This window comes from Siphateles boraxobius, unplaced genomic scaffold (genome assembly GCF_051911475.1).
Source record: "Siphateles boraxobius isolate OS27281-9 unplaced genomic scaffold, OSU_SipBor_1 37, whole genome shotgun sequence".
In the NCBI taxonomy this organism is placed as follows: Eukaryota; Metazoa; Chordata; class Actinopteri; order Cypriniformes; family Leuciscidae; genus Siphateles; species Siphateles boraxobius.
Window position 1 is genome coordinate 4,668,606 of NW_027508997.1, and position 26,763 is coordinate 4,695,368.

The 26,763-nt window shown below is 38.9% G+C and overlaps 1 protein-coding gene across 2 annotated transcripts; it reads left to right on the plus strand.

The window, feature by feature from the left end:
* The first annotated feature begins 1,031 nt into the window (after nucleotides 1–1,031).
* On the plus strand, nucleotides 1,032–26,763 carry pdzd7a (PDZ domain containing 7a). 2 transcript variants are annotated; one of them, XM_077197188.1, is made up of 16 exons: nucleotides 1,032–1,098; nucleotides 2,481–3,175; nucleotides 4,400–4,537; nucleotides 4,684–4,858; nucleotides 6,802–6,978; nucleotides 7,110–7,257; nucleotides 8,815–8,875; nucleotides 9,984–10,445; nucleotides 12,108–12,314; nucleotides 12,842–13,017; nucleotides 13,448–13,539; nucleotides 13,674–13,765; nucleotides 13,985–14,056; nucleotides 15,574–16,149; nucleotides 17,172–17,272; nucleotides 24,755–26,763. In XM_077197188.1, exons 2-16 carry the CDS (start codon nucleotides 2,992–2,994, stop codon nucleotides 24,917–24,919), a joined length of 2,826 nt encoding a protein of 941 aa, XP_077053303.1. In that variant the 5' UTR covers nucleotides 1,032–1,098; nucleotides 2,481–2,991; the 3' UTR covers nucleotides 24,920–26,763. The 2 variants fall into 2 exon arrangements, with proteins under 2 accessions (XP_077053303.1, XP_077053304.1); XM_077197189.1 differs by having other exon boundaries at nucleotides 1,067–1,098; nucleotides 2,450–3,175.

Below are 26,763 nucleotides of genomic sequence, written 5' to 3' on the forward strand. Positions count from 1 at the left end.
TCTTTATGATGAAATCTAAAAGCTCTTTGTTCCTTGGTTGACTTCGTTGACAGCTACACAGCTAACACTTTGACGCTTCAAAAAGTTCATAAAGAGATCGTAAAACTAATCCATATGAATTTAGTGGTTTGTCTGAAAAGACTCGATATTTGATGAACAGATTTAATATAGGCTTTTATTCACATATAAACATTGATCAGCAAACATAGAACGTGTGCGTAACACACGAGAGTGAACCTCGATGGTTCTTGCAGCTAAAGCGAACATGCTTGAACTCCCCTTTACCTCAACTGATGTGTGAGTTGATGAATGTTTATATGTGAATAAAAGCCTAAATTCAATCTGTTCATCATATAAAATGATCATGTCTCTTCAGAAAATTTGGTCTAAACCACTCAATTAATATGAATTAGTTTTACATTATGTTTATGAACTGTTTGAATCGTCAACGTGGTAGTTGTGTCGCTGTGAATGGAGGGACAGAAAGCTCTCAGATTTCATCAAAAAGATCTTCACTTGTGTTCCGAAGGTGAAGGAAGTCTTACGTGTTTGGAACGTGGGTGAGTAATGGCAGAATCTTAATTTTTGGGTGAACTATCCCTTTAAAGCAATATTGTTAAATGACCACTAAATGGCAGTATAGTGTCATGAAAGATGCTCCAATATCCTTGATGCTATGAAGGGGATCAATTACAGTTTATCCTTAAGAAAAATCCACATTCACAATTTGATCAAAAGACAGTTCTCTGGCAGTAGAGCAAACACTCATAATTGCAAATATGTAATCAAAATAGATAATTTAATCACAAAAAGAAGAGAAGCATACAACTAGTTGAAATGTGGTTCAGTTGACTGATGACAACGCGCGCTAAACTGCAGACCAACGTGATACTTAATTGGATCTTGTTCCACAAGACCACTGTTCATATAATACTCTAATGCTATGAGTGACGATTGTCAACCACTGGTCAAAATGAGTTTGTGCAGTGTCGTTCTGAGCTGCGCCATAATCCAATCACCTGCCCCGAGAGGCGGGCTTAAAGGAGGCTAATATTGTCTTTGTCTCAGGTGAGGACATGCGGCACAACATGGAGACAGGTAACGGCGTTTTACTTCATCGAACTTTGTTTTTGTTGCATTAAGGCATCACATTAACGACAGACTAAGTAACTAAAGTAAATGAGTTTTATTCAGAATGAATCTTACTGGTAATGCAAATAATTTCCTGCTAACCTGTTGACTGCATCTGTTGCTTAAGGATTTCACTGAATGATCTTTGTACATTTGTGAGATATTCTCATCCAGAATAATTTAAACTAGGCTATTTACTCTCGAAGAGCAAGTCAACACGTTATCTTTGTGAATGTTGTCTTATATTGTTGACGCTTTACGCAACCTGTTGGTTGTCGCTGTCCGAGGTGCTGATGATGATGACACAGTCAGTGTGTCACCAAACTCCTGTTATGAGTAACAACATGACAACATCAGGTTCTTATCTTAAACATAGAATGCATGGCACAAAAACTGACACAAACGCTTAGGGGGTCAAGATGACGCGTTTTGGATACAGTGGATTTGTTTAAGGAAAATGAATTAATTCTGTTTTTATCGTTACTTCAAGGGTGATGGATTAATTTAGGAATTTGATTATACACTTTCGTTCCCCCAGAGAGAAGCAGCAGATCTCACTCAAAAAGTCTGCACTGCTTTCTTCTGTTCTGAGGGAAGATGTTTCATACTGGTCACCTGGACACACCTACTGACTCTTTATTATTGGTGTTTTTACACATTTTATAATCCTAAAAGATATTTAGAATTTTTAAACTCAACCAAACATTGTCTTGATAATAAGACATTTTTTTTCACACTCCGGACAATCTTTCAATCAACTTTATGAGGTGTTACTTGGGATGATTATCAAAGTACTCATAATGCTTGTTGCCTGCTTTTCGTTCACTGTTTCAATTGCAAGTATTTTTTCAATCATGATACAAAACATTAATTCAGTCAGGTGTGTGTGTCTAAACTTTTGACTGGAATAATGTAGGATTGAAACATATGTGATGTAAACACATTTAGTAACACAGAAGTGTCTTTTATTTTCCAAAACAAAATATGAAGAAAAAAATGAAATAGTAATACTAATAATAAGCCAATTTTAATTTAATTTTCATTATGAATCCATTAAGTGTATATATACTGTATATAATATTAATATATATACCCAAGGCAATTACCAAAAAATTGCGGATGCAACACCCTTTATGCATTCTTGGGCTAAAAACAAAAACAAAACAAAAAACAGGTCCTAACATATTAGTGTCCCACATTAGCTCAGTATCTCTTGCTGTGGAAACAGTGCAACCCTTAGCTTTCCAGAATGCAATAATTGCTGATATCACTTTACCTCCCATGGGAAATTACTCATTGCACGGCTGTGTTCTCACAGATCTTTCTCTGTCGTCTTGGATCACTGGCAGGTAAAGGTGAGACACTGAGGCCTGGGATGACCAGATGACTGACTCCTGCCAAGCAAAGCTCCACTGGCCGTGAGGAGGGACTCCAGCCCGATGCCCCAGTCTAACCAGCAGACTTTCAACTCAACAAAAAGACCTGAGCCACCATTATACATCCTCTCTTTTTGAGAAGCTCTCTTCCGAACAATGCACATACGGATACACTTTGCGTTGCCACTGCTTGGATAATAGAATTTGTTTATCAGCTGCTTTATGAAATTATTATAATTATGTTGGAGTCCTTCGGATCAAATCACTCATCACAATATGTAATCTAAAGTGAACAATGCTGGATCCATCGCAGTTTCTTCCTGCATGATTGCAGCAGAGTTTCCTTTTGTGGAACTAATCCTGCGGACTGTAATTCTTCTGACTGGCATTGACCCACCGGACCTCTAGTTTTCCTGCTCCACCCGTGTTCCTTTTAGGAGCTCAGACCCTGGATGAGGGTCAGAGGGGAGGTCGGCACTTTGCCATGGCTCATTCGTCTGACACGGCACGCAAAGACATGACGAATGGGGCTCATCCCAGTGCCCAACCAGGGCCCTCGGGCACCTCTACTCTACCGCGGTACCTGCACAAGAAGCAGCAGCGCCAGAGAGGAGTGAGATCTTCCTCCCCTATGGGCAGGGTCATCATCATCAATTCGCCTGTCGATGGTGAGTCTCCAACAAACATTTGCACCTTCATATGTTATAGATGCAGCTAACCAACACACTGGCAATTCACATATCTAAGTTTGGTCGAATTGGTGGCAAATTCGTATTATTTCATATGATCATATTTTGTTCGCCATGAAGGCTTAGTTTTGATCTAAAAATCATGTTTTTGTACAAATCAAATCATACAAATTCATATGAAATTGCCAACTTTCTCATGAGAACTGGTTTATTTATTATTATATATTTTTTTTTACCGGTAATTCGTATCAGTCAATATTGGATATTTAACATTTTAAAACATTTGTTTTAGATTAAATAAATAAATAAAAACACTATATAATATACAGTTTTAATATCTGCCATTTATTGATTATCGGCCACAGTGCTTGGGGTAACAAGTAACACTATTAAGTATGTAATCCATAGCTGTCAACCCTCCCGTTTTTTCCGGGTTTCTCACGTATTTTAGCTCTTTTCCCGCTGTCTTCCCGTTTTAGTATTTTCCCGTAAAATATCACGTATTTTTACGCTCTGATTGTGTGAGACGTACAAGCTTGGGCAGTTTCGGCTTGAAGTCTCACGGTTATGGTCACAGCCCTAACACACACACACAGACACACTCTGTCTCTCTCTACCTCACACACACACACACACACACACACACACACACACACACACACACACACACACACACACACACACACACACACACACACACACACACACACACACTGTCTCTTTCTCTCTCTCTCTCATATATATACATACAAACACTATATGTAGGCCTATGTAGTTATAAACTCTTTACACTGTTAATGATTAGTGCTTTTTTAAAAGTTTGTGGGTAAGAATCGTGTAAAAAAATCCCTTATTTTGGGGATGGATTCCGGGAAATCTCCCTTATTTTCAATGTTCAATGTTGACAGCTATGATGTAATCAGATTACTTTTCTAGCAAAGTGACACATTACTTTTACATTTACAACAAAATATCTGAGTTACTTTTCCCATTTATTGACTGACATCTCTTCTGTCCCCATGTTGAGAGAAATCGGGTGGTTATTGTAGTTCTAGACTTTATATTATATTATAAAAAACCTTTTTGCTGAGGAGAAAAACTTGTGCTTTGAATTAAGAATTTGTAATGAAAGAACTTGTGCTTTAAATTAAGAATTTGTTCTCAGAGTTTCCTTCTATTTGTGTTTGATGTCATGCACTGTAGGTGGGGATGACTGTGAAGACATTCACACAATTACTGTGGACAAAAGTGAGGATGGCAGGCTGGGCTTCAGTGTGCGGGGAGGCTCTGAACACGGCCTTGGAATCTTTGTTAGCAAGGTGGAGGATGACAGCACTGCAGGTACACCTGACAGCAGAATAATGCATGATGGCACAAGACTGAGATTTCCATCCAAAATTTTTCTAACATCTTACAACCAAGTATATATGTATAAGCAATCGATGAGTTTCATATCCATCATTTTGTGTCCTCATTCCTCACTTCAGAGTTAGCAGGCTTGTGTGTTGGGGATAAGCTGGTCGAGGTGAATGGCATAAGTCTGGAGAGCATCACCATGAGCAGTGCGGTAAAAGTCCTGACGGGAAACAATCGTTTGCGCATGGTGGTACGACGCGTGGGGAAGGTGCCTGGTATCCGCTATTCAAAAGAGAAGACTACATGGTAAGTGGTTAAAAATATGATGTCATCATTTGAATTTGATTTGCTATTTTGTATGTTTTTATATCAGGCTATGCACATTCTATCAGGCTGAGCATTCTATCAGGCTGTAATGTTACTTCTGCACCAGTGGTTCCCAAGGCCTCCCATTGTATAACACATTTATTCAAAGACAAAGATATTCTCTCTGATATTATTGTTTGTAATACGGTTTGTTGTTATGGGAAGAAGGAGGCGGGAACCTGCGAACGTTCACACACTTTAATAATCCAAAATAAAATAAATGCAAAACAAAAGTAAAGGCGGTAGCCCCTCACGGAGGACTGCTGCCACATATAAACAAATTATAACATAAATAGTCCAGGCCTGGTCCCCTCTCGTCCTTCACTGTCGTCGCTCCTCTTTTTATGCTTCCAAAGCTCCTCCGTGAGCGATACGAGACCGGTGTGTCAATCAGTAATCTCGTCCTGCTTTTCACATTGCCATAATTCCATTAATGTTGCTTTTTATTTTAAAACAACTTTTTATTAACAGTAAAAATCAAAACTGCATGCATTTTGCAGAAGAACATTTTTGTTCTCCATCTCTGAAAAGCCAAGCCAATGTTGATTCTCGTTTTATTACGAGCTTTATCAGTTTCTCTTTTTGCCAGCAGACTCTCCTCTGTTCTACATTTTTTTTAAATCGGTGATTCCCGGAGGTTTGAGATTTAATGTCCTCCATGTCAACCTTTCTTGCTCGTTGTGACAACTAACCTATGTCACTCCCACACCATACATGCGTTAAAGTAGCCAGCACCAACCCACCCAGTCTAAAATATAAGCACTTATAATAGGCTTACCATAGTGAATCAGGCTAAGACAAAAATATGTTTTGAAAGAAGTATTGGCGATTTATTGACTCAATATTTTAATTTAGTTAATTTTTAACAAAAAAAAGTTATAGTGTACCTTTATATTAATTAGCTACGATTCTTAAATTAAAATTAATTACCCATGTGATTCTAGAATATTAAAGATTCTGATTCTGTATTTCCTTCAATAATAACATACAGGTCATATTTATATATAATTGATATTATTCGGTAATTTTAAGTCATCCTGTGGCCCCCTTTGAAGCTTACTGAGAAAAAAAAAGTAATTCTTACTATTTTCATAGCTATAAAAATAACTAATAAAATGTACCAATGTGACCTTTAGTAGTCAGCAAGAAAAGTATATGTTTGTATGGCAGCTTGACCTGTCTTCCACAAGCCTCCTGGAGGTTTTCAAGTAGGCTACACTTTTACTTTGACCCTTTGACTAACTCATTACAGAAGAGTGTGTTTTGTCCTTGAATATTTAGAGGTTCTTTTGGTGGCCTGTTTGAAATACTGGTACCTTATGTATTTGTTGCAGATGTGCTGAATTATGGGGTTTAATAAGAATGACTGAACAGAGAAGATAAGGAGAGTGTAGTGATGGGCTGCCGCCCCCCTGCCTTGACTAACGAGGTGGAAACCTTGTGACTCTTGGCCTTTGCTTGTTATCTTTTCCTTGAGCTACTATTTCAGCATACAGCGGTGGTAGAGTTACCTCAGTGGTCTTCTCAGCCATTTCATTAACTAATAGTTGAGCAAGCAAGTTTATTACAGAAGTATATGTGTCCACCTGAATGTTTATGTGTGTTTGCTAGTGTATTTTCTTTCTTCTGTCTTAACTTAATATCCAGAGACAACTATAAGTAAACCATGTGTAGGTTGATTTCCTCAAAGTGTGAACACTGTAGCTCTGTGACAAATTCACAACAACATTTGATACATTTTAATGCATCCCTGGTAAATAAAATAATAAAAGAAAGAAAAAAAGTAAATCTTACTGACCCCAAACCTTTGAATTTTTGTTATTTTGTTGTATGTCTGAGATTATTGTGTAACTTATTTGTTTATTAAATATATATGTATGCAGGGTAGATCTGATCCACCGAAGGATGGTAGTGGAAGAAAGTGGTCGTACACCTTCAGAGGCCAGTTCAGATGGAGCCCTGCGCAGAATAGTGCACCTTTACACAACCTCAGATGACTACTGCCTGGGCTTCAACATCCGTGGTGGCAAAGAGTTTGGTCTGGGCATCTATGTCTCAAAGTAAGACATAATGACCAGGCATTTGGGGCATACATTTTCATGTCTAAAAACTATATGACCATGGTTGCCTAGATGTTATGGCTAATTGTTTAACTTTATTCATGTGATGATTTGTTTGATTTTGTGATAAGGCTGGACCCTGGTGGCCTGGCGGAGCAAAATGGAATTAAAATGGGCGATCAGATTCTGGCAGCCAATGGAGTGAGTTTTGAGGACATCACACACAGCAATGCAGTAGAAGTGCTAAAGAGTCACACTCACGTGATGCTGACCATCAAGGTGAGAATCTTTCTAAATATATATGTCTACATGTCTATATATACTGTATATGTCTCTGTGTGTACTACCGTTCAAAAGATTGGGCAGTATTTTTATTTTTATTAATACTTTAATTGAGAATGCATTGAATTGACTAAAAGTGACAGTAAAGACTTTTACTGTTACAAAATATCATTATTTCAAATAAACACTGTTCTTCATTTGAACTTTCTATTCATCAAAGAATACTGAACATTCTACAACATATTAAGCAGCACAACTGTTTCCAACATTAACAATAATAATAATAAATGTTAATTGAGCAGCAAATCAGCATATTAAAATTACTTCTGAAGGATCATGTGACACTGAAGAGTGCTGAAACTTCACCTTGGTCATCACATGAATAAATGACATTTTAAAATATGTTCAAATGGAAAACCATTATTTAAATTTTAATAACATTTCACATTATTACTGTATTTAGTTTCCATCAAATTAATCTAGTGAGCAAAAGGGACCAATTTTGAATGCATTTAAAAATCTTACTGACCCCAGACTTTTGCTGTATAGATAGGTAGATAGATAGATAGATAGATAAATAGATAGATAGACAGATAGATGGATAGATAGATAGATAGAATTACAAAATATTTCAAAATAGAAATGAAGAATAATGTCATATTTGAGTGATGCATCTTCTGCATCTTCTGATGCTCTATCTGTGGAAAACATCTTAGTTCATCAAGACAAATGATTTCCAAAGTGCTTTGGCATATTAATTGCCTCCACAGCATGTTAAACAACACAGCTTCTTATTGCGTCTGGGAGTGAGAAAGCATAGCAAAGCAGACAGCTGGCATTTAGCCGTCACATTCCTGGTTGCTCGCTTTACTCAGGCAGAGCTCAGGTTCCACCTGTGAAAAACAGCCAGCGGGTGTGCATTATTCACCAGGCCTTAGGGATCAAGTTATAATCAGCAAAAAGCCTCGTTTTATGGCCTTTTCTCATTGCCCCCATGGCAAGGCTCTATTGAACCTGCAGCGGCGGTATTAGTATATTGGGCTGCTAAATGCCTGCTTTGTTAGGTAAGTGTAAGTGTGAGCTCTTTTGGTGGTAAATTAAGTGACAATGTGTGAAAATGTCTGACAAGGATCAACACAAAAGGAGAAAGGGATGTGTTTTAAACTGTGCTTCAGTCTGTTTGAATCCAGCTCCTGTATGATATCTGTCCTCACAGTGACATATTTTCCCACAAGGCAGATGAGGCTGCCACCTACCATCATCTTAATGGTGTTCAAGCTTGTTTATGTTTATAGAGGAACAAACTTACTGTGACTTCATGAGAGGCCATAGTGAGGTCAGCGTACATCTTGGGCATCAAAAATTAGGTCATATCCTCCTAGTGGAACTAGTGTAAAATGCTGTTTTAAGTAATTTTTTAGTCTGTTTATACTTTGCATGTAATTTGCACAATGAATTATATCCAACACAGGACATTTGAACTTGTATGCATGTAATTAAGGCTGTATATCCTTTTCTGACTGTGATTATGTCTTGTGTAATACCCTGTCCTAGGAGGCTGGCCGATATCCTGCATACAAGGAGATGGTGGCGGAGTACAGTTGGCTTAATAAATGTATGTCAACTTTACCCTCTAAACCTGACTATTTAATATCTAATTACTGTATGTTACATGTATTAAAGGATAGGTTACATGCTTTGTGTGACCCACTCATTTGCACTTTTATCTTATGTTAGAAACACAATTTTCATAATTAAATTGATGGTGTGCACTGGGATGGTCCATCTCCAGATTAAAGCTAAACACCAAGCGGCCACATGCCAAGCCAGATTTTTCATTGCCCTCTGATTCTCCGTTTTCCATTTAATATGGTTGGTGTATGAAAATAGCCACGGATTAAACCGTAATGTTCATATTTGGATAAGTCATCTGGGATTGTGCTTGTTTGAAGCATCAGGGTGATTCAGGGATATTTAGGTTGCAGGACAGAAGCTCATGTAATTCTGCTCCATATTTAACACTAGTGACATTGATATAATATTCATTCATATTCAAACGTGAATTAGGACTTTCTTTAATATTTATGAGGCTTTTAGACTTCATGTCTGTTTCTTATTTTGTTATGCTTTTATTTATGTATCAATCAATCTATATTTAATGTATTTTTTATAAGGGGTACCACTTATTCGGTGCCCTGCACACTTTAAAAAGTCGTTGCAATTGTTACCTTAAATAACTCTTTCTACCTGATTTAACACATTACAATTTTTTTGTTTGTTATAAATCAATGTATTTAGGTGGATTAAATTATGTTAAATAATTGAATATGTACACTTCATATATATGTTACCATTTTTTTTGGTTTAGAAGGAAATAAAGAAAAGTAAAAGAAAAGAAAAGAAATAAAAAAGAAATAAAACTTTTAAACAACTTAGTGGTTCATTGTTATATGTCAGATGGTCATTTTGATGATTTTCACAGCTTTTTATACAGGCCCTTTTTTCCCCATCAACTACTGTGTAACTTAATTATCAAAGATACAAATAATTGTGTTTGCATTGAAGATAGATGGCAGCTGTTGCATTCAAAATCTGAGTGTGCTGAATGGGCATGACTGGTGTTGTACTGTAGTGTACATATAAGTTCTCAAGTGTAATGAAGTGGACAACAGATTTCCAGTCTCTAAAAATATTACATTAAAGTCTCTCTTTTTCCCTCTTAGTGTCTAATGGAGGGCAGCCCTCTTCCTCCCAGGGTTCAGACTCCTACTCCTCCACTTCCTCTCTCTCTTCCGGGACGCCGGTCAGCTCTCTCAGCGGCCTCTCGCAGGTCATGTTCCCTCCTGTATTCGGCTCAGAGATGGTGGATGTCTGTATCTCCACTGAGGACCGCTCACGCAGGCCCAGCTGTGAACGGATAGAGACTGCCATGCAGACTGACCCACAGGAGCTTGACACCACATCAAGATCTAGTAGGGTCATAACCACAGAAAGCAGCCGAACAGTTGGCGAAACTGTCCTGTTGAAAGACACTGCGATCCGGAGTGGGACCAGCCACTCTCGGACAAGGACCTTCTCTGCTGGGGACAAAGAGACTCTGGAATCCCCTAAAACAGCAGTCCTGATGGCTCTCAGCAAGCCTCGGAAACCCATCCGCAGATCCCAGAGTCACATCACTGTGTCAGGTATAGTAAGGCTGTTTTGAAGAGATAAAAAAAAGAGGCTGTGAATCAAAATGAGGTGAGCTACACAAGGCCATCCTCTGTTTGTGTCAATGATGTAACTCATATCTTAGTTGTAGAGCCCGGGCCCAAGGTCACAACCAGATCAGTGATGAGGATCTTGGGTTATTTGATACACACACCATGCTGTGGAAGCTCGGCTCAGAATAGAAAATGCATTGTCGAAAACCAGCAATTGACCTTTAGAGCCACGCTGCTGCGTCTGTTTGTCAAATATATAGCAGTGTGCTGCCATTGTATCTCTGAATTTAAATGAACTTGGTGGAATGCATAATACATCAGGATTACTGCATGGGATCTCCCCGTGAAAGAATAACGGTTCAGACTGAAGAATCTGATGCCATGAGAAATGTACGCTCAAAATCCACACAGTAAAGTGTATATCATCCTGTTTTATTTGCCAGGCTTAATACCTCACACTGAGATAAATGACTGGAGGGTTTGTAGCCTTTAACAAATACATTCAATCACAAATTCACATAACAGGCTCTTTGGGAGAATCTCACCGAAACATGTCCAGGTCGTATTTCAATAAGAAAATAAGAACTAAAGCCTATTTTAGCACCATTAACTTTTTTGTATAACTTGCATGGCACATTTTCTATGGAACCCGGTATAACCCGGTAACTTGACCATAAATTAAAAATGTGTTCCTACAACTTATTAAAGGGATACTCCACCCAAAAATCATGTACTCACCCTCATGCCATCCGAGATATCAGATGAACACAAAATAATCCATCTTTGAATCCATATAATAGCTTGCATGCATTATCTGGACCTCCAAAGTTGACACTTCAAAAACCACTCAAAGTAAATATGATGGTAATCCATACAACCCCGGTTGATGTCTTTCAAAGTGAAACGATAGGTGTGTGAGAAAAATACTAATATCACTTCCGGCCAACTGAACAAATTCTTATTTCTTGTTTTTCCCCCCACATTTGATGTGTTGGGCTCTTTAAATTTCCCATAATTTTCATTAATGTATCTGCATAAAATTTTTATTTAAAAATGTAATGAATTTAAAAAATGTAACACTTTATTTCAACGTCCACTTTAGACATGCTACTAACTATAAGCAACTTTTCAACTACATGAAAACTCCCAGTCATTAAAGCATTAGTAGATTGTCTGCTTAATATCTGCTAACACTTTATTTTCATGCACCGCCAACAGACATTCTACTGACTATAAGTTACTTTGCTTCAACTAAATTCAACTAACTAACCCTTACCCTAACATAACAGCCTATTAATACTCCAATGAGAGTAGTTTACGTGTAGTTGCAAATAAATAAAAAATATTTATTACTACCTTGATGTGTAAATGCTATTCAATTGAAACAAGTCAGATGATAGCAATAAGGAATGGCCTTAAATTATGCAGTTATGCAATGCACAGTAGCAATGAAACAGAAACTCCAGTTTCTGGGTCACCATCACTCAGGACTGAACTTGCAAACTTTGCTACCTATAATACATGTATTTTATCACTTTGGTGCTTTCCATATAATGTTTATTTATTCAATATAGTTCAAATTTCTAATTTAACTCCTATGCCTGGAGGTCTTTTTTTACACGATTCTGTTTGAATGTTAATCAGAGGACAAGCAGAAGAAAAGGAAACATCAGAAGGACAAGATAGACAAGGAGGGAAGCACCCTGCAGCGCTCCAAAACCTTTGTCAGCTTGCTCTTTAAGAGTGGACGCAGGAGGGAAAGGTCGTCTTCTAGAGACAGGAAGGACACCGGCACAGGGGACGGACACAGAAGAAGATCCAAATCCCCGAAACATTTAGATAACGAACCGGGTGAGTCCACATATGAGTCCACGTTCTGTGGATACCATAGCTGAGGAATAACTGAGACCAAGGGCAGAGATGGATATTTGCATTTGAGAAGCCAGAAAGCAGTATAATAAGTTTTTAAATAGGCTAAATCAGAGAGCTGCGTTACTTTACATGGATCTGCATTCATTTACTTGGAGTGGCCTTGAGTCCGATCCCTGTGGTTTTGCTCACCTAATGATGGATTGCATTGCTGTCTTCTATACAGAGTCTGACTACTGCAGCAACACACAGAGACAGACTTAGAAACGCATTGAAAACTCCAAGCTATTCACAGCTTGTCAGCCAGTCAGATTTGCAAATTCAAAGCACATAGTAACAAAGGATAGTGGTCTTTTTGTAATGTTGTAACCTTGTAACACTACAATATAGTGTTCATATTGGCAGTTGGTTACATAAAATGGCTATTTTAACTACTGTTATGTTTATGCAAATAAAACCTTTACTTGCGGTCAGAGCTTGTAGACTGACTCTAGCACTTGTGTCCTCAGGGAAAGAGCGAGGTCGACCTATAATTAACCTGTTGAGTTCTCCCAGAGAGACTCGTGCTGGGATGAGGGAGCACAGCGCCTTCCTCAGCCCGGAGACCCTGGCCATGTTGGAGGACATGGCTCGCAAGCTTCTCAATGAGGATGAGGTGGCTGCAGTCATGAGACACTGTAAAAGGGTGAGTCAGCTAAAAGTCTGCTGAGTTGGAAAATGTCTCATTTATGACTTTATACAGATCCTTTATCCATATTCCAAATGTTTCTGGCAAATCAATGTGGCAGCAGGTCATGCTTATAAAATGTGAATTTGCCTTGCCATTTATGATACTAGTTTATGATTCTAGATCATCCAAGCTCTATTAACAGTGCCACACTTGGTCACTACAACACAGATATCAATTCAGGAGTTATCCTGACATTAGCTACGGTTTAAAACAGCTGTGTAGTACTTTATTGATAGCGTGTGACCCTTAATTGCAAGAATGCTTCATGCTTTAGACAAATTTGGCGAGACTGATCCCAGTGCTTGTGATTATTACACATGATCTAAATCGCTTGACTCCAAATGTTCACTATGTAACTAGGGCATCTCCTCCACCTTTTCTTTAGTTTCTAGTTGAGCGTGTGGTTGAGGATCTGGTGCGCCCCCTGCTGGCCATCTTGGACAAGCCTGAGAAGCTTCTGTTGCTGAGAGAGATCAGGTGAGGAGTGTTACATTGTCAGCCTATGTAATACTTCACTCACATAACTCATGCCACATGTGTTTACACCATACATGCTGTCACTTGCCTTGTGAGCAGTGTTTGCATCTAACATCTAACTTTCTTTTATGCAGAATGATCATCCCTCCCACAGATCAGGGCCGTTTTGACAGTATGGTTTTGCCATTTGAGCTTGAAGCCTATGACATACTAAAAAGCCGTTCTGGTAAGAAAACCTTTCACTTGAAACTTTAGCTTTTTACATTTTAGCTGCCACATTTTAGTACTTATACACTTGCAGTCAAAGTTTAGATACTTACTTATTCTGTATTATTGATGTTTTCCATATTGTAGAGTACAACTGTATATATGTCAAGCATTAAAGTTTTTACTGTATAGTAATATATCATATAATATATATCATATAGAAATCTTGTTTTTTCAGTGAGGTCTCCTGTCCTGAGATCTCCTCGTCATGGTGGAACACCTCGTCGCCATCTTATAACGCCCATCCCAGGTAACATCCCTGCTGGTGTGAACTAGAAGGTCAAATTCTTTATTCTCTTGCTTGTTTTCACTGTTTCCAGTGCTGAGTCATGTCCTTAGATTGATCCCCATAGGAAATTACATAACCAGAAGACACAAACTCTCCTCTGCACTAGCCATTTCATATCCTGAAAATCATTCACATACTACAAATTTCCTGTTGCTGATATTTAATCCGCACCCAAAAACACACACAATCCCTCTCAGCCCTTGTGTCTGTACCCTACCATCACTTTTTTTTATAAGGAGTGTGAAGTTTTGATCATTGTAAGCTGCCATTTGGGACACCAATGCATCATTTGTGTAATCAACATGCATCAATGCCAAAAGAGTGTCTTATTGTGTCTTATTGGCAAATAGCCTGCCTGTTTCTTTCTGCTGCTGCTGACACTGCATGACCTCCTGACCTCTAACCAAGGAGCGCACAGTACCGGCTGTGATTGTGCACAGTGTCGGACTGCATGTGCCTCTGACTTTTGAATGGAAGTCGTTTCTGAAATGCAAGAAAGGCGCCCTGCATTGTTTAACCTTCAAGCATCCACCCACGCTGGTCTGAAGCTTAATGCAGCCCCTTTGTACCGTCCACTGAGGAGTAATTCAAAACTCTCTGTGCTAGAGGCCCCTGAAATCTGAGCGAGATGTGCGTGTATGCAACGCCACACCGCTGCTTACTCAATGGATATGAATGTGTGATTGTCACTCACGTTTCTGGATGAAAGGGAAAGTGTGTGTGCGAGGTTTTGTAACATCTGCACGGATTTAAGGAGATGTAAATGAATTTGAATGCTGCTGAACCATTTGTACATAATGTTTGTGGGAGGAGGATCTTGTGTGTGAATGTTCTCGATTGTATGTATATATCTATAAATTTGCCTGTGTCTGTGGTGCTACCATGGTATAATGATGATATCAGATGGCAAAACCATGTACCTTGGTATCTGTCAGCCCCCAAAAATATTTTGAGATTTTTAGCCACATTTAAAAATGTCTACATGTAATTCTGTTATATCGCAAAATAGATGACACATTCAAGAAAAAATATTTTAAAAAACATTTAGATTTAATTAGTGCTGGGCAACGATTAAGCGTGATTTGTGTGTACATAATGTGTACTGTGTATTATTATTTCGTATATATAAATATATTTAAGAAATATTTGCATGTACTGTATATATTGAATATATATATTTATACATAATTTGTATTATATATAAATATTTTATAAATAAATAACACATTTTTCCTAAATATATACATGCATGTGTGTGTATTTTTTAAATATACAAAATAATTATGTAAACACAAACTTTTATTTTGGATGCAATTAATCGCGATTAATCTTGTCCAGCACTGGATATAAAATATTAAATAATAATATTAATACGTCCAAACAACCATGGTACATTTACAAATCACATGTTATATATGTGTAACTTGTGTAAGAGTGTATGGGAAATGGTTTTAATATCCTCTTGTTTCTTCTCATAGATTACAGGGGTGGATTCCACCTTCAGCCAGTGCAGGATCTGGAGAGAGAACGGCAGCTCATTGAAGATATGGAACGACTGCGTTTGGCAGGTTTACCAACTGGACGACTTCCTCCTCCTCGGGCTTTCACACCTCTCTTGGATGTACCGGTGGACACCTACATCACAGACTCGCTTCGTAATCGCTCCTTGAGCCCTGCTCGATCTGGATGGCCACAATCAGAGTCCCCTCACAGCACAGAACGCCATGGACGCTCCCCCCAGAGAAGAGACAATAGTTTTCCCCAGACATCACACCATGACTCTTTATCTAGCAAGGGTGATTCTGTCCCAGAGCGAGGAAGATCCCCTTATAGGAATGGACATAGAACGAAAACAGACAAATCTCAGAATGGTAAAGAGGTCAAATATACCGTAATGAGTGCACGTCACAGAAGCAGGACACCACTGACCCAGGTGTTTACGCCCAGCTCAGATCAGGACTGTAAAGAACCAGTCAATGGACACTCAGAAAGCCAACCAGAGCAGGAGTATGAACTAACCAAGGTTTCCATCTCTAAGACCAAGCAGTCCCTGGGTGAGTTACTTGGATTCACTGTATCCTTGCTATATGGAAATGTTTCTCAAATGAACTAACATTTGTAATTAAATGTTAATGCAGTTTGTCCATGCAAATGTTCCCGCAACAATGCTGTGGTGTTTTGGTGGATGCCAAGTTATGCTTTTTTGCTTTATGCTTGTTGCTATGGTGTTCTGGGTGGTTGCTAGGTGGTTTCTTACTGGCCCAAGTTCCCAACTCAAGTCTCTGTTATATTCTGATCTATAGACATATTTTGAGTCCTTCTTTTATTGTGAGTCATGACATTTTTATCATTCACTGGGCATAAATTATAAGTTTGATAACTTAGAAAAGTAATCCCTTCCCAGAAAGCCAATTTTAGATGTCATCTATGTCAGTAACACAAACAGTGCTGGATGAGTTATGTATAAATTAAATACTTAAGGTTAGTGGTTTGTTGAGATCTCTAATTCTGAGTAATAGTATGACTAAAGCCTATTAATACAGTAGATTTGCAAAGCATGTGATTCATTCTTGACACACAATTCCTTAGTGTACCCTGACAGAATAAAAAATTCTTTGTGGAAATGAAGAAGTTTTTATAATCACTGATAAATTATTATTAAAGAAGAGATTCTCCCTCAGTTCCTCTTCTCTCCTTGCCAGAAGATGGCAGTGAATTGCCCAGTGCAAACAGTAAGCCAACAGTAATACAGTGCGCTCCCTTTTTAAGACAGTGTACTATGGAGTTGGAGAAAACTAAACATCATAATTTCCATTAATCTCAATGACAGTTGTTCAGCTGGCATACATCTGTTTAGTTTGAACTGGAATCAGAATCTGTTACTTTTATGGAACGATCATAAGATCAGTTATTTTTTTACATGCATCAAAGTAAACAGTATAAACAATAAAATAACATCTAATATGTAGATGGATTGGTAATACCAATCGTTTTATTTCATGCACATTCTTAAGAGAACTCAAGTCATTGGTTAACATTTGTATAGCCTAATGATTTTTACTCTTTTTTTGTGCAGGAATAAGCATCTCAGGTGGCATTGAGTCAAAGGTACAGCCAATGGTGAAGATAGAGAAGATCTTTCCAGGAGGAGCGGCCTCTACCAGTGATGTTCTGAAGGTAACTCCTCCTCATATAGCCTCAGCTACAGTAGGCTAAGCAGTGTTGTAGTCGAGACCAGCTTATTTGAGATCGAGACAAGGAGAGGGTTGAGGCTGACTTAAGCCCAATACCAGAAGAGGGTCAAGTTCACGTTTCCAAGTCCACTACAAAACCAAGACCATGAAAATATGGTCTTTTGACTCGGGAGCACATGGACTCTGTCTTGATTTGGACACAACCCTCTTCTTTCCACTGGTCTTGACTCGGACTTGAATGAGCTAGTCTCGAATACAACATGAACTAAACAATCTTCAGTCTTGTATTGTGTGCTTCGCTTAATGACACTATTAGGATCTGTTGCGCACCAAAAACTCTAACATCCGCCTGTCAGTCATCTCTCATTACCATCTTCACGTGATAAGTGAAATCTGATGTACTGTAATGTAACCGACTACCCCATCAATGCGTTATCCATCTTCCATGCCTTTCCGAATTCCGAATTGGGCTTTGCCACATCCCTACTAAACAACATCCAGGGAGCATTGCATCTTTACTAAGTGAGGCAGAATAAGGGATAAAGGTCAAAGCAGGTGAGGGCACAATACCAATGGCACCTCTGTGACCTCGCATGCAAGGTTAAAACCCTGGAATCCCATGTGTGTGTGTGTGTTGGTGTATTTGTCAAAGGAAGACGTATCTTTGTAGATCACAGCCTATCAGGTGACAGCACTTCCCTGGCCTGCTCAGAAAGGCTTGTGTTGCCACACTCAGGAGATCTGGTGTCAGGCTCAAAACCCTTCATTTGCCAAGAACATCCACTCATCTCTGGCCTCCATCTGGGCTTGGTGTGAAAGACTATTGGGTATTCCCGTTCATTCCAAAGACTGGCTAATTCACATTCCACTCAATTCACTTGTTGTCACACCCTGAAGCCGCGAAAGGCTCTTCTGAATGACTATCTTCACTGAGCTCTCCAGATTATCAGGCCTGCAGAGGAAAGTGTGGAGCGCCCTGTTGACATAATTCCTGTTCCTGTTGTCTAACTGATACCTGAAATATCTGAGCAGCAAGTGTGCTCCAGTGGCATGGAGGTCAGGTTTCTATCACACATCGTCTGCAGTCACGTTCCTCTTATCAAACGTTGCTGACACGCATGGCAGACGGAGGTCAGGTGTTGTGTATGTGTTGGGGCTCCACAGAGTCTGCTCATTCAGCTCATGTGTAATTAGTCCAGCACTTTTTCATCTTGATTATAGTCTGTTGTCTTCATCTAAGCAGTCATTCTTCAGCTTATAAATACAGATGACAGTTTAATTACTACATTTCAACATTTTGCCTAGGCAAAACTTGCCACCAATGAGGTAGCTTGACAACTTTCCCAGTATTTGCTAAGGCATGGCTAGCTTAGAGTGTTGCTAGGATAATGCTTGTTGGTTGCTAAGACGTTCTAAGTTTTTTTTTTATCACATTACTCTTTGGTTGCTATAGTGTTCTGTGTTGTTGCTAGGGTGATGCTTGGTGGTTGCTAAGACTAAGGTCATGTACACACTTTAAAGTTTCATTAGTGAGTCCCCTAAATTATCGTTCCATGTGTGTACGGTACATGACTGATTCTTGCGTGTTTGTTATCTGCTGTTCTGACCAAAGAATAATTACAGTTTAGCGCAGTTTAGGAGGTGTCGTGTTTTGTTTATGCTTGTTAAGGCTGCTTCAAGTGCTGTTTACATGACACAGTTTTCAACTAAAAACGGAAAAGATTTTATGCGTTTTATTTACACGACAACAGTGTTTTGGGAGTCTGAAAACAGGATTCAAAGTTTTTGAAAACGATAGAGTTATCGTCTCCGTGTAAACTAAAACTACAAAAACATGAATTTGTGAAAACGATGACGACATGTGTATTATGTGTTCAGTCTATAGGCGGGTAGTGCTTCTTTACAAAGTGACATCGCCAACTACTGGCCTGGCATCATAATACATAGCTTTTAGTCGTTTTCGTGGATCCGTGTGAATAGGTATCGTTTTGGCAACGTTGTCATCCGTACTGTCCGTATTGTTTAAGCTTGGCTCATAAAGTGATTGTGTTTAAAGAGTTATTAAAGTGAGCAGGTACGGGTTGTGATATTTTGGTCTTATTGTCAGCATGAAGCATTTGGATTTATCATTTTGGTTTATTGTGGGCTTGCTCTTGTTCAGTAGCCTGGCATGCCAGACCTACATCAAGATGTTAGGTCTGGGAACTCTCCATTGACATGCCTCAATCCGAGGGGCGGGATAAACGGTTACCTTTCAAAATCCCTCTGCACGCAATAGGATAGCACTACAACCAACCAGAGCAACGAACGGTTGTGGATGAGTGAGTCCCATGAGTTTTTCCACCAGCGGAGCTAATTGATATATTAAGAGTGACGTTCTCTTAACTCCAAGTCCTCCAGAGTCGCGGCCAAAGCCGATTCGAAAGACCGCTGCATCTTCATTGTTTTCAAGTAGCAGGGAAATCACCTATGGAAATCACGCGGAACGTCATGAACTGTGCCGTCATTGTGTTAAGCCCGCCCGCCGACTCTATACACGATGTGATTGGCCCGACCAGTTTTTGGTTTTTCCAGCTCAAAAGCCTATGGAGAGTTGCTAGACCACACTGGCTGCGAAATAATTTTCGCTGCCGCTAGGGTGCGTCTAGATTTCTAGGCTACTTGTTCAGTGTTTTTCTAGACAAATCTGACAACACGAATGAGTCAAGGCTCGTACCGCTTTCCCTGTGATTTTTTGCATCGCCCATACAGAAGAGAGACACGTCTCTGATGCACGTCATTAACAACTAGTTGTTCAGTTCGGTTTCTGTACACATTAGAAATGCGGTTGTCACTATTTGCATTTCCAGGCGTTCATTTGCTTGTAGCTCACCTAATTACTGAACTGTGTGTGTGCAGAATGGGGAGTAACCACGAAAAGGTGAATTGACTATGTGGTTATTCTCAGTGGTTGCCTACTGGCCTAAGTAAAAAGAGCCCATCCCAGTCACTATAATATTCTGGTCTTGCCAACTGTTTAGAAAAGATCAAAATGGCCAATTTGGCGAAATCTAAAGATCAACAGTCAAAAGATAGTTTTATTATTTTAACCAAGCTACAGTTTTCCAAAGCTATAAGCATTCAAAGCATTTGGCTTTGAAGATTCAAAATCTGAAAATATTCTAAAGTTTCTGTTCAGCTGTTGGTGTGCTAAACACAATGGCTCTCATTCATTAATAATTGCGTACACTGTTCGTATTTATATGCACATTTGAACTTCTCATGAAAACACGTTAACTTCTCATAAATTTGTTCTTAACCTCATTCTAATGTTGATGAATTCGGAGTATTCTAAATGAGCGACAGCATGCCCGAGGTAAATAATTTACATAAAACACACCCAAACCATGTCCATATTAAGGGAATTCTGCTCTCCCTTTTCTTTCGTCACTCTCAGCAAACATGACACTCAAGATGCGTTCTCTCCTGAGAACATGCTCAGCAAGATCCTCAAGCAGTGCCAAGAGTGCCATTCTCAAAACAACTTCAAACTCAATTAACACCTTTTATACAGACATGACTGATTCTTGCGTGTTTGTTATCTGCTGTTCTGACCAAAGAATAATTACAGTTTAGCGCAGTTTAGGAGGTGTCGTGTTTTGTTTATGCTTGTTAAGGCTGCTTCAAGTGCTGTTTACATGACACAGTTTTCAACTAAAAACGGAAAAGATTTTATGCGTTTTATTTACACGACAACAGTGTTTTGGGAGTCTGAAAACAGGATTCAAAGTTTTTGAAAACGATAGAGTTATCGTCTCCGTGTAAACTAAAACTACAAAAACATGAATTTGTGAAAACGATGACGACATGTGTATTATGTGTTCAGTCTATAGGCGGGTAGTGCTTCTTTACAAAGTGACATCGCCAACTACTGGCCTGGCATCATAATACATAGCTTTTAGTCGTTTTCGTGGATCCGTGTGAATAGGTATCGTTTTGGCAACGTTGTCATCCGTACTGTCCGTATTGTTTAAGCTTGGCTCATAAAGTGATTGTGTTTAAAGAGTTATTAAAGTGAGCAGGTACGGGTTGTGATATTTTGGTCTTATTGTCAGCATGAAGCATTTGGATTTATCATTTTGGTTTATTGTGGGCTTGCTCTTGTTCAGTAGCCTGGCATGCCAGACCTACATCAAGATGTTAGGTCTGGGAACTCTCCATTGACATGCCTCAATCCGAGGGGCGGGATAAACGGTTACCTTTCAAAATCCCTCTGCACGCAATAGGATAGCACTACAACCAACCAGAGCAACGAACGGTTGTGGATGAGTGAGTCCCATGAGTTTTTCCACCAGCGGAGCTAATTGATATATTAAGAGTGACGTTCTCTTAACTCCAAGTCCTCCAGAGTCGCGGCCAAAGCCGATTCGAAAGACCGCTGCATCTTCATTGTTTTCAAGTAGCAGGGAAATCACCTATGGAAATCACGCGGAACGTCATGAACTGTGCCGTCATTGTGTTAAGCCCGCCCGCCGACTCTATACACGATGTGATTGGCCCGACCAGTTTTTGGTTTTTCCAGCTCAAAAGCCTATGGAGAGTTGCTAGACCACACTGGCTGCGAAATAATTTTCGCTGCCGCTAGGGTGCGTCTAGATTTCTAGGCTACTTGTTCAGTGTTTTTCTAGACAAATCTGACAACACGAATGAGTCAAGGCTCGTACCGCTTTCCCTGTGATTTTTTGCATCGCCCATACAGAAGAGAGACACGTCTCTGATGCACGTCATTAACAACTAGTTGTTCAGTTCGGTTTCTGTACACATTAGAAATGCGGTTGTCACTATTTGCATTTCCAGGCGTTCATTTGCTTGTAGCTCACCTAATTACTGAACTGTGTGTGTGCAGAATGGGGAGTAACCACGAAAAGGTGAATTGACTATGTGGTTATTCTCAGTGGTTGCCTACTGGCCTAAGTAAAAAGAGCCCATCCCAGTCACTATAATATTCTGGTCTTGCCAACTGTTTAGAAAAGATCAAAATGGCCAATTTGGCGAAATCTAAAGATCAACAGTCAAAAGATAGTTTTATTATTTTAACCAAGCTACAGTTTTCCAAAGCTATAAGCATTCAAAGCATTTGGCTTTGAAGATTCAAAATCTGAAAATATTCTAAAGTTTCTGTTCAGCTGTTGGTGTGCTAAACACAATGGCTCTCATTCATTAATAATTGCGTACACTGTTCGTATTTATATGCACATTTGAACTTCTCATGAAAACACGTTAACTTCTCATAAATTTGTTCTTAACCTCATTCTAATGTTGATGAATTCGGAGTATTCTAAATGAGCGACAGCATGCCCGAGGTAAATAATTTACATAAAACACACCCAAACCATGTCCATATTAAGGGAATTCTGCTCTCCCTTTTCTTTCGTCACTCTCAGCAAACATGACACTCAAGATGCGTTCTCTCCTGAGAACATGCTCAGCAAGATCCTCAAGCAGTGCCAAGAGTGCCATTCTCAAAACAACTTCAAACTCAATTAACACCTTTTATACAGACATTACAGACCTCTGATTAGCCAGCTGAACATACGCGCATGTACATACTGTTCATACAGATTACATGCACAAATTCGTGCATAGGCCTACACATGCTTAGTGAATGAGACCCATTGATTTCTACTCCTTCCTGAGTCATCATCTTTCTCTTCACACACAAGGTGAAGTACACTGCTATCCACTGATAAATGACTCCTCTATAACCATAGAATGCTTTGGTGATTTGTTTTAAGTCAAAAAGGCAGATGGCATAAAGAAAAGACTGATTATGTCCCTGCGGTCTCCTTAATGTAAGTGCTATTTGAAGGGGAATGTCAGCTTAAACAAATCTTAGGCCCCTTAACGGCCATAAAGGGGCAAAAACAAGTGTAATGTTTTGAAATACTCTTCATAATGCCTCTTAAGTAGTTCTGTTCTTCTGTTCTACATTTGGGTTCACTTACCATAACTGGAATAATCTTTGTGTACAATTATGTGCTATATTGTAAGAATACTTATGTAAGTAACTTTAATTTTAGTGTGAATTAATGCTATCAACCCATTTTACATCCTTTTATAACATGATATATTAATTGGCATTGCATACTAGAACAAAGCAAGACCAAATGCAATGATTTTTGATTAGAATTCTGAATGAAAATTAAAATAAAAACGATATTCTCACCTTCATGTCATTCTAAACCTGTATGACTTTCTTCTGTGAATCACAAAGAAATTAATTTTAAGATATTTTTTGTCTATACATTGGAAATAAGTGGTCACCAACATTTTCTTTCGATTTTCTTCTTCCAGTCTTCTTTGTTTCACAGAAGAAAGAAAGTCATACAGATTTAGAGCAACATGAGGGTGAGAATTTACATTTTTTGATGAACTATCCATTTAAGAACAACGTTTATTTCAACAAGAACTCTATAATGTTCTGTCCTTATGGGACATCCAAAATGGAAATTTTAATTAGAAAATCTGTGAAATATATTTAAACATTGGGTACACTAAGTGAAAGCTTTATCAGTTTGGCCCAAATAAGAAGTGTTTTCCATTTTTATTTTTGCGAGAATGCACAGAGAAATACAATGTCTCTATAAGGGGACAATAGTGTTAGATCTGACTGACGGAGAGCATGAAAACAGACCCTAACCTCTAAGGATGGGTGTAGAGAGAGTTCAGTAAACAGGTGCATCCTGGTAAGAGATCGTGACTGAGGAAATGTGCCTACTTTGAACTAAACTTGCGTTTGTGAGCTCAGCTGCACTTGTACTTTTTTCCTGGCAGGAAAGACATAATTCCAAAGACACACTCCTGCATCTGTGAGAGTGTTTAACTTTTGGGTTATGCACACCTAGAGAATGCTGTATATAATTTGCTCCTGCTCACTCTAAGTTGACTGTTCCCCCTAATTTGTAACTTTGTTTATACTGTTAGCGGTGTCAGAGATAAGAGAATGAGTTTAGAAAAGAGCTGATGGATATGTCGTGTGTTTTTGACCTGTGAGACCCAAACATCTGTGCTTCAGGTCTGCCAGTGGTTTCAATTAGAGAGAAAAACATCCATTTCTGAAGTATAATAAGCTGATGTCATTCACTGGCAGGGCTTTGACACACACACACACACACACACACACACACACACACACACACACACACACACACACACACACACACACACACACACACACACACACACACACACACACATAAACACACACACGCGCATTGTCTGAAGCAGACCAGATGAGATCATTCACAGGTATTAACGAAGGAGAACAAAGGAAATGAGAGGCATCCTGTGCCTGCAGCATCTGCTTTTTCCTGCCATTCAGACCACGTTCTGTCTGCACTCTGCCAGGAATACTCAGGGATGTGTCAGAAAAACAGACATCTGCATTAACAATCTGAACTAGAAATCTCTCTCTCTCTCTGTGTAGGCTGGATTCGAGCTGATGTCAGTAGATGGAGAGTCCCTCAAAGGTGTCACACATCAGCACGCGGTGGACGCCATTCGGAGGGCTTTCAGTAACAAGGCCAAAGACCCCATGGAGTTCATCGTCAAAGTTCCCAAGAACCCAAGAGACAGACTGAAAGCAGCCTGATACCAAATGCGTTTGCTCTAAAGGCCCTGATATACTCACGGCAAAATTCCTTTTCATTCTTCACTCAGTGGGAAAAAGAATTTTGAAATACCTTTGTAGCCGTGTACTGTTTGAGAACATCCCTACGCTGCTGGGAACAGCTTTTAGATTAATATGTTAAAATGTTTGATGAATAAGCTGCACGCTTCCCTCTTAATATGCTTGATTCAGCTCTGCAATTCAGCACTCCAGTCAAGTCACATTTATTTATAGCACTTTATACAATAGATTGCTTTAAAGCAAGCAGCTTTACAGTATTAAACACAGAAAATGTTACTTTCAGTTAGAATTACAACTTCAATTTCTACTATAAAGTCACTCTTCAGTGTATTCATGTTTTTACTCTACGGACTGTAACTGAACAGAAGATATTGGACCAGAGAAGACTTCCATGTCAAAGAAGGCGGAGCCACAGAGCCACACCTACCTATTACATAATCACCACGGACCAATGGTAGTTCGAAGGCATTTACCAGCCAAAGGTAATTTTTCCGGAAAGTTCACTTTGGCAAGCTGTTTTGAACAAAATCCAAACAAACTTAATTTTCTGCCTGATTTTGTTTGAAATTACGTCACACCAGTCTGCTCTTTGATTTTGCTAGAAGTATATTGGGACCTTGATGCTGCTGGGTATAAACAGAGGGTGCATGGTTGGTTTGGAAGAGAAATCATGCCATCATGTGCAGTGGGGGTTGAGACAGACCCCTGAAAAAGAATTCAAAAATGGGCTTCCACAGAGTGCTATTGGCCATTCACAATGCTGACTTTTCCCTTCCTATCCCTATCCCTATTTCCTGTCCATTTTCTAATTCGGATCTATTCTGTTTTCAGGAATTCTAATAAATCATTCATAACACTTTCACATTTAAAGTATCCGAAACCCTGTATTAACATGAGATATTGTGGGTTTCTATTTTTTGTTGTGGTTTAAACCTGAGTACACTGACATGACATGCTGATAATCATAAATCATATCACTATCCATCTGGGCTACAGTCTCTACAGTCATGCCTGAAAGAGATTACACACGATCGCAGCATGGATTGAGATTGAGATTAGGTCTTCTTTTTTTCTTTTAAATTGCTGGTTTGGTTTAGTGAATGTCTGGGGGATTATTACAAATGAAGACCCCACTTTACATCCTGTGCAAGTTCATTTCTATTTTTGGCAATAAATGTGTACACTTGCATTTTTTACATTTGTGCCTTAATGCTGCACAGGGACTGTGCAATTTAAATATAAACGTTGTGATGATTGTAGGATCAGTGTTATATACTGAACGTTTTACTCTGTAATTAAGCATATAAAAAGCATCTGGTCTGCATTTTTTGCAATTTGTTTTATTACAAAAGGCATTGAGTGAATATAAATAAAAAAGTTAAATATTGCCTGTTTCCATCGTGTAAGCTCTTTTTACTCTGATTCTGACCTCTAATGATAATGCACAAATTACTAAAGCTCTACATTCAAACTGCAGGTAAATGTGGCCCAAATCTGATTTTTTTGCTCATATGACTCAGATGTCAGATCTGTTTTTGTCATGACAGTGTGTACGCAAAAACCACATGGAGGAACATTGTTTCGGTGATTGAGTTGAAATAACGAAAGACGCATATGAACAATGTCTAATGGTTAATAACTTAGGCTATATGCCGCTGTTGTTTGACTTTTTGAAAACAATTGTTTTAAAGGTGCAATGTGTAAAGATTTTGAGTATCTATTAACAGAAATGCAATATGACATCCAAAACTATGTGTTCAGTGGTGTATAAAGAACTTACTTAATAAACCGTAATGTTTTTATTA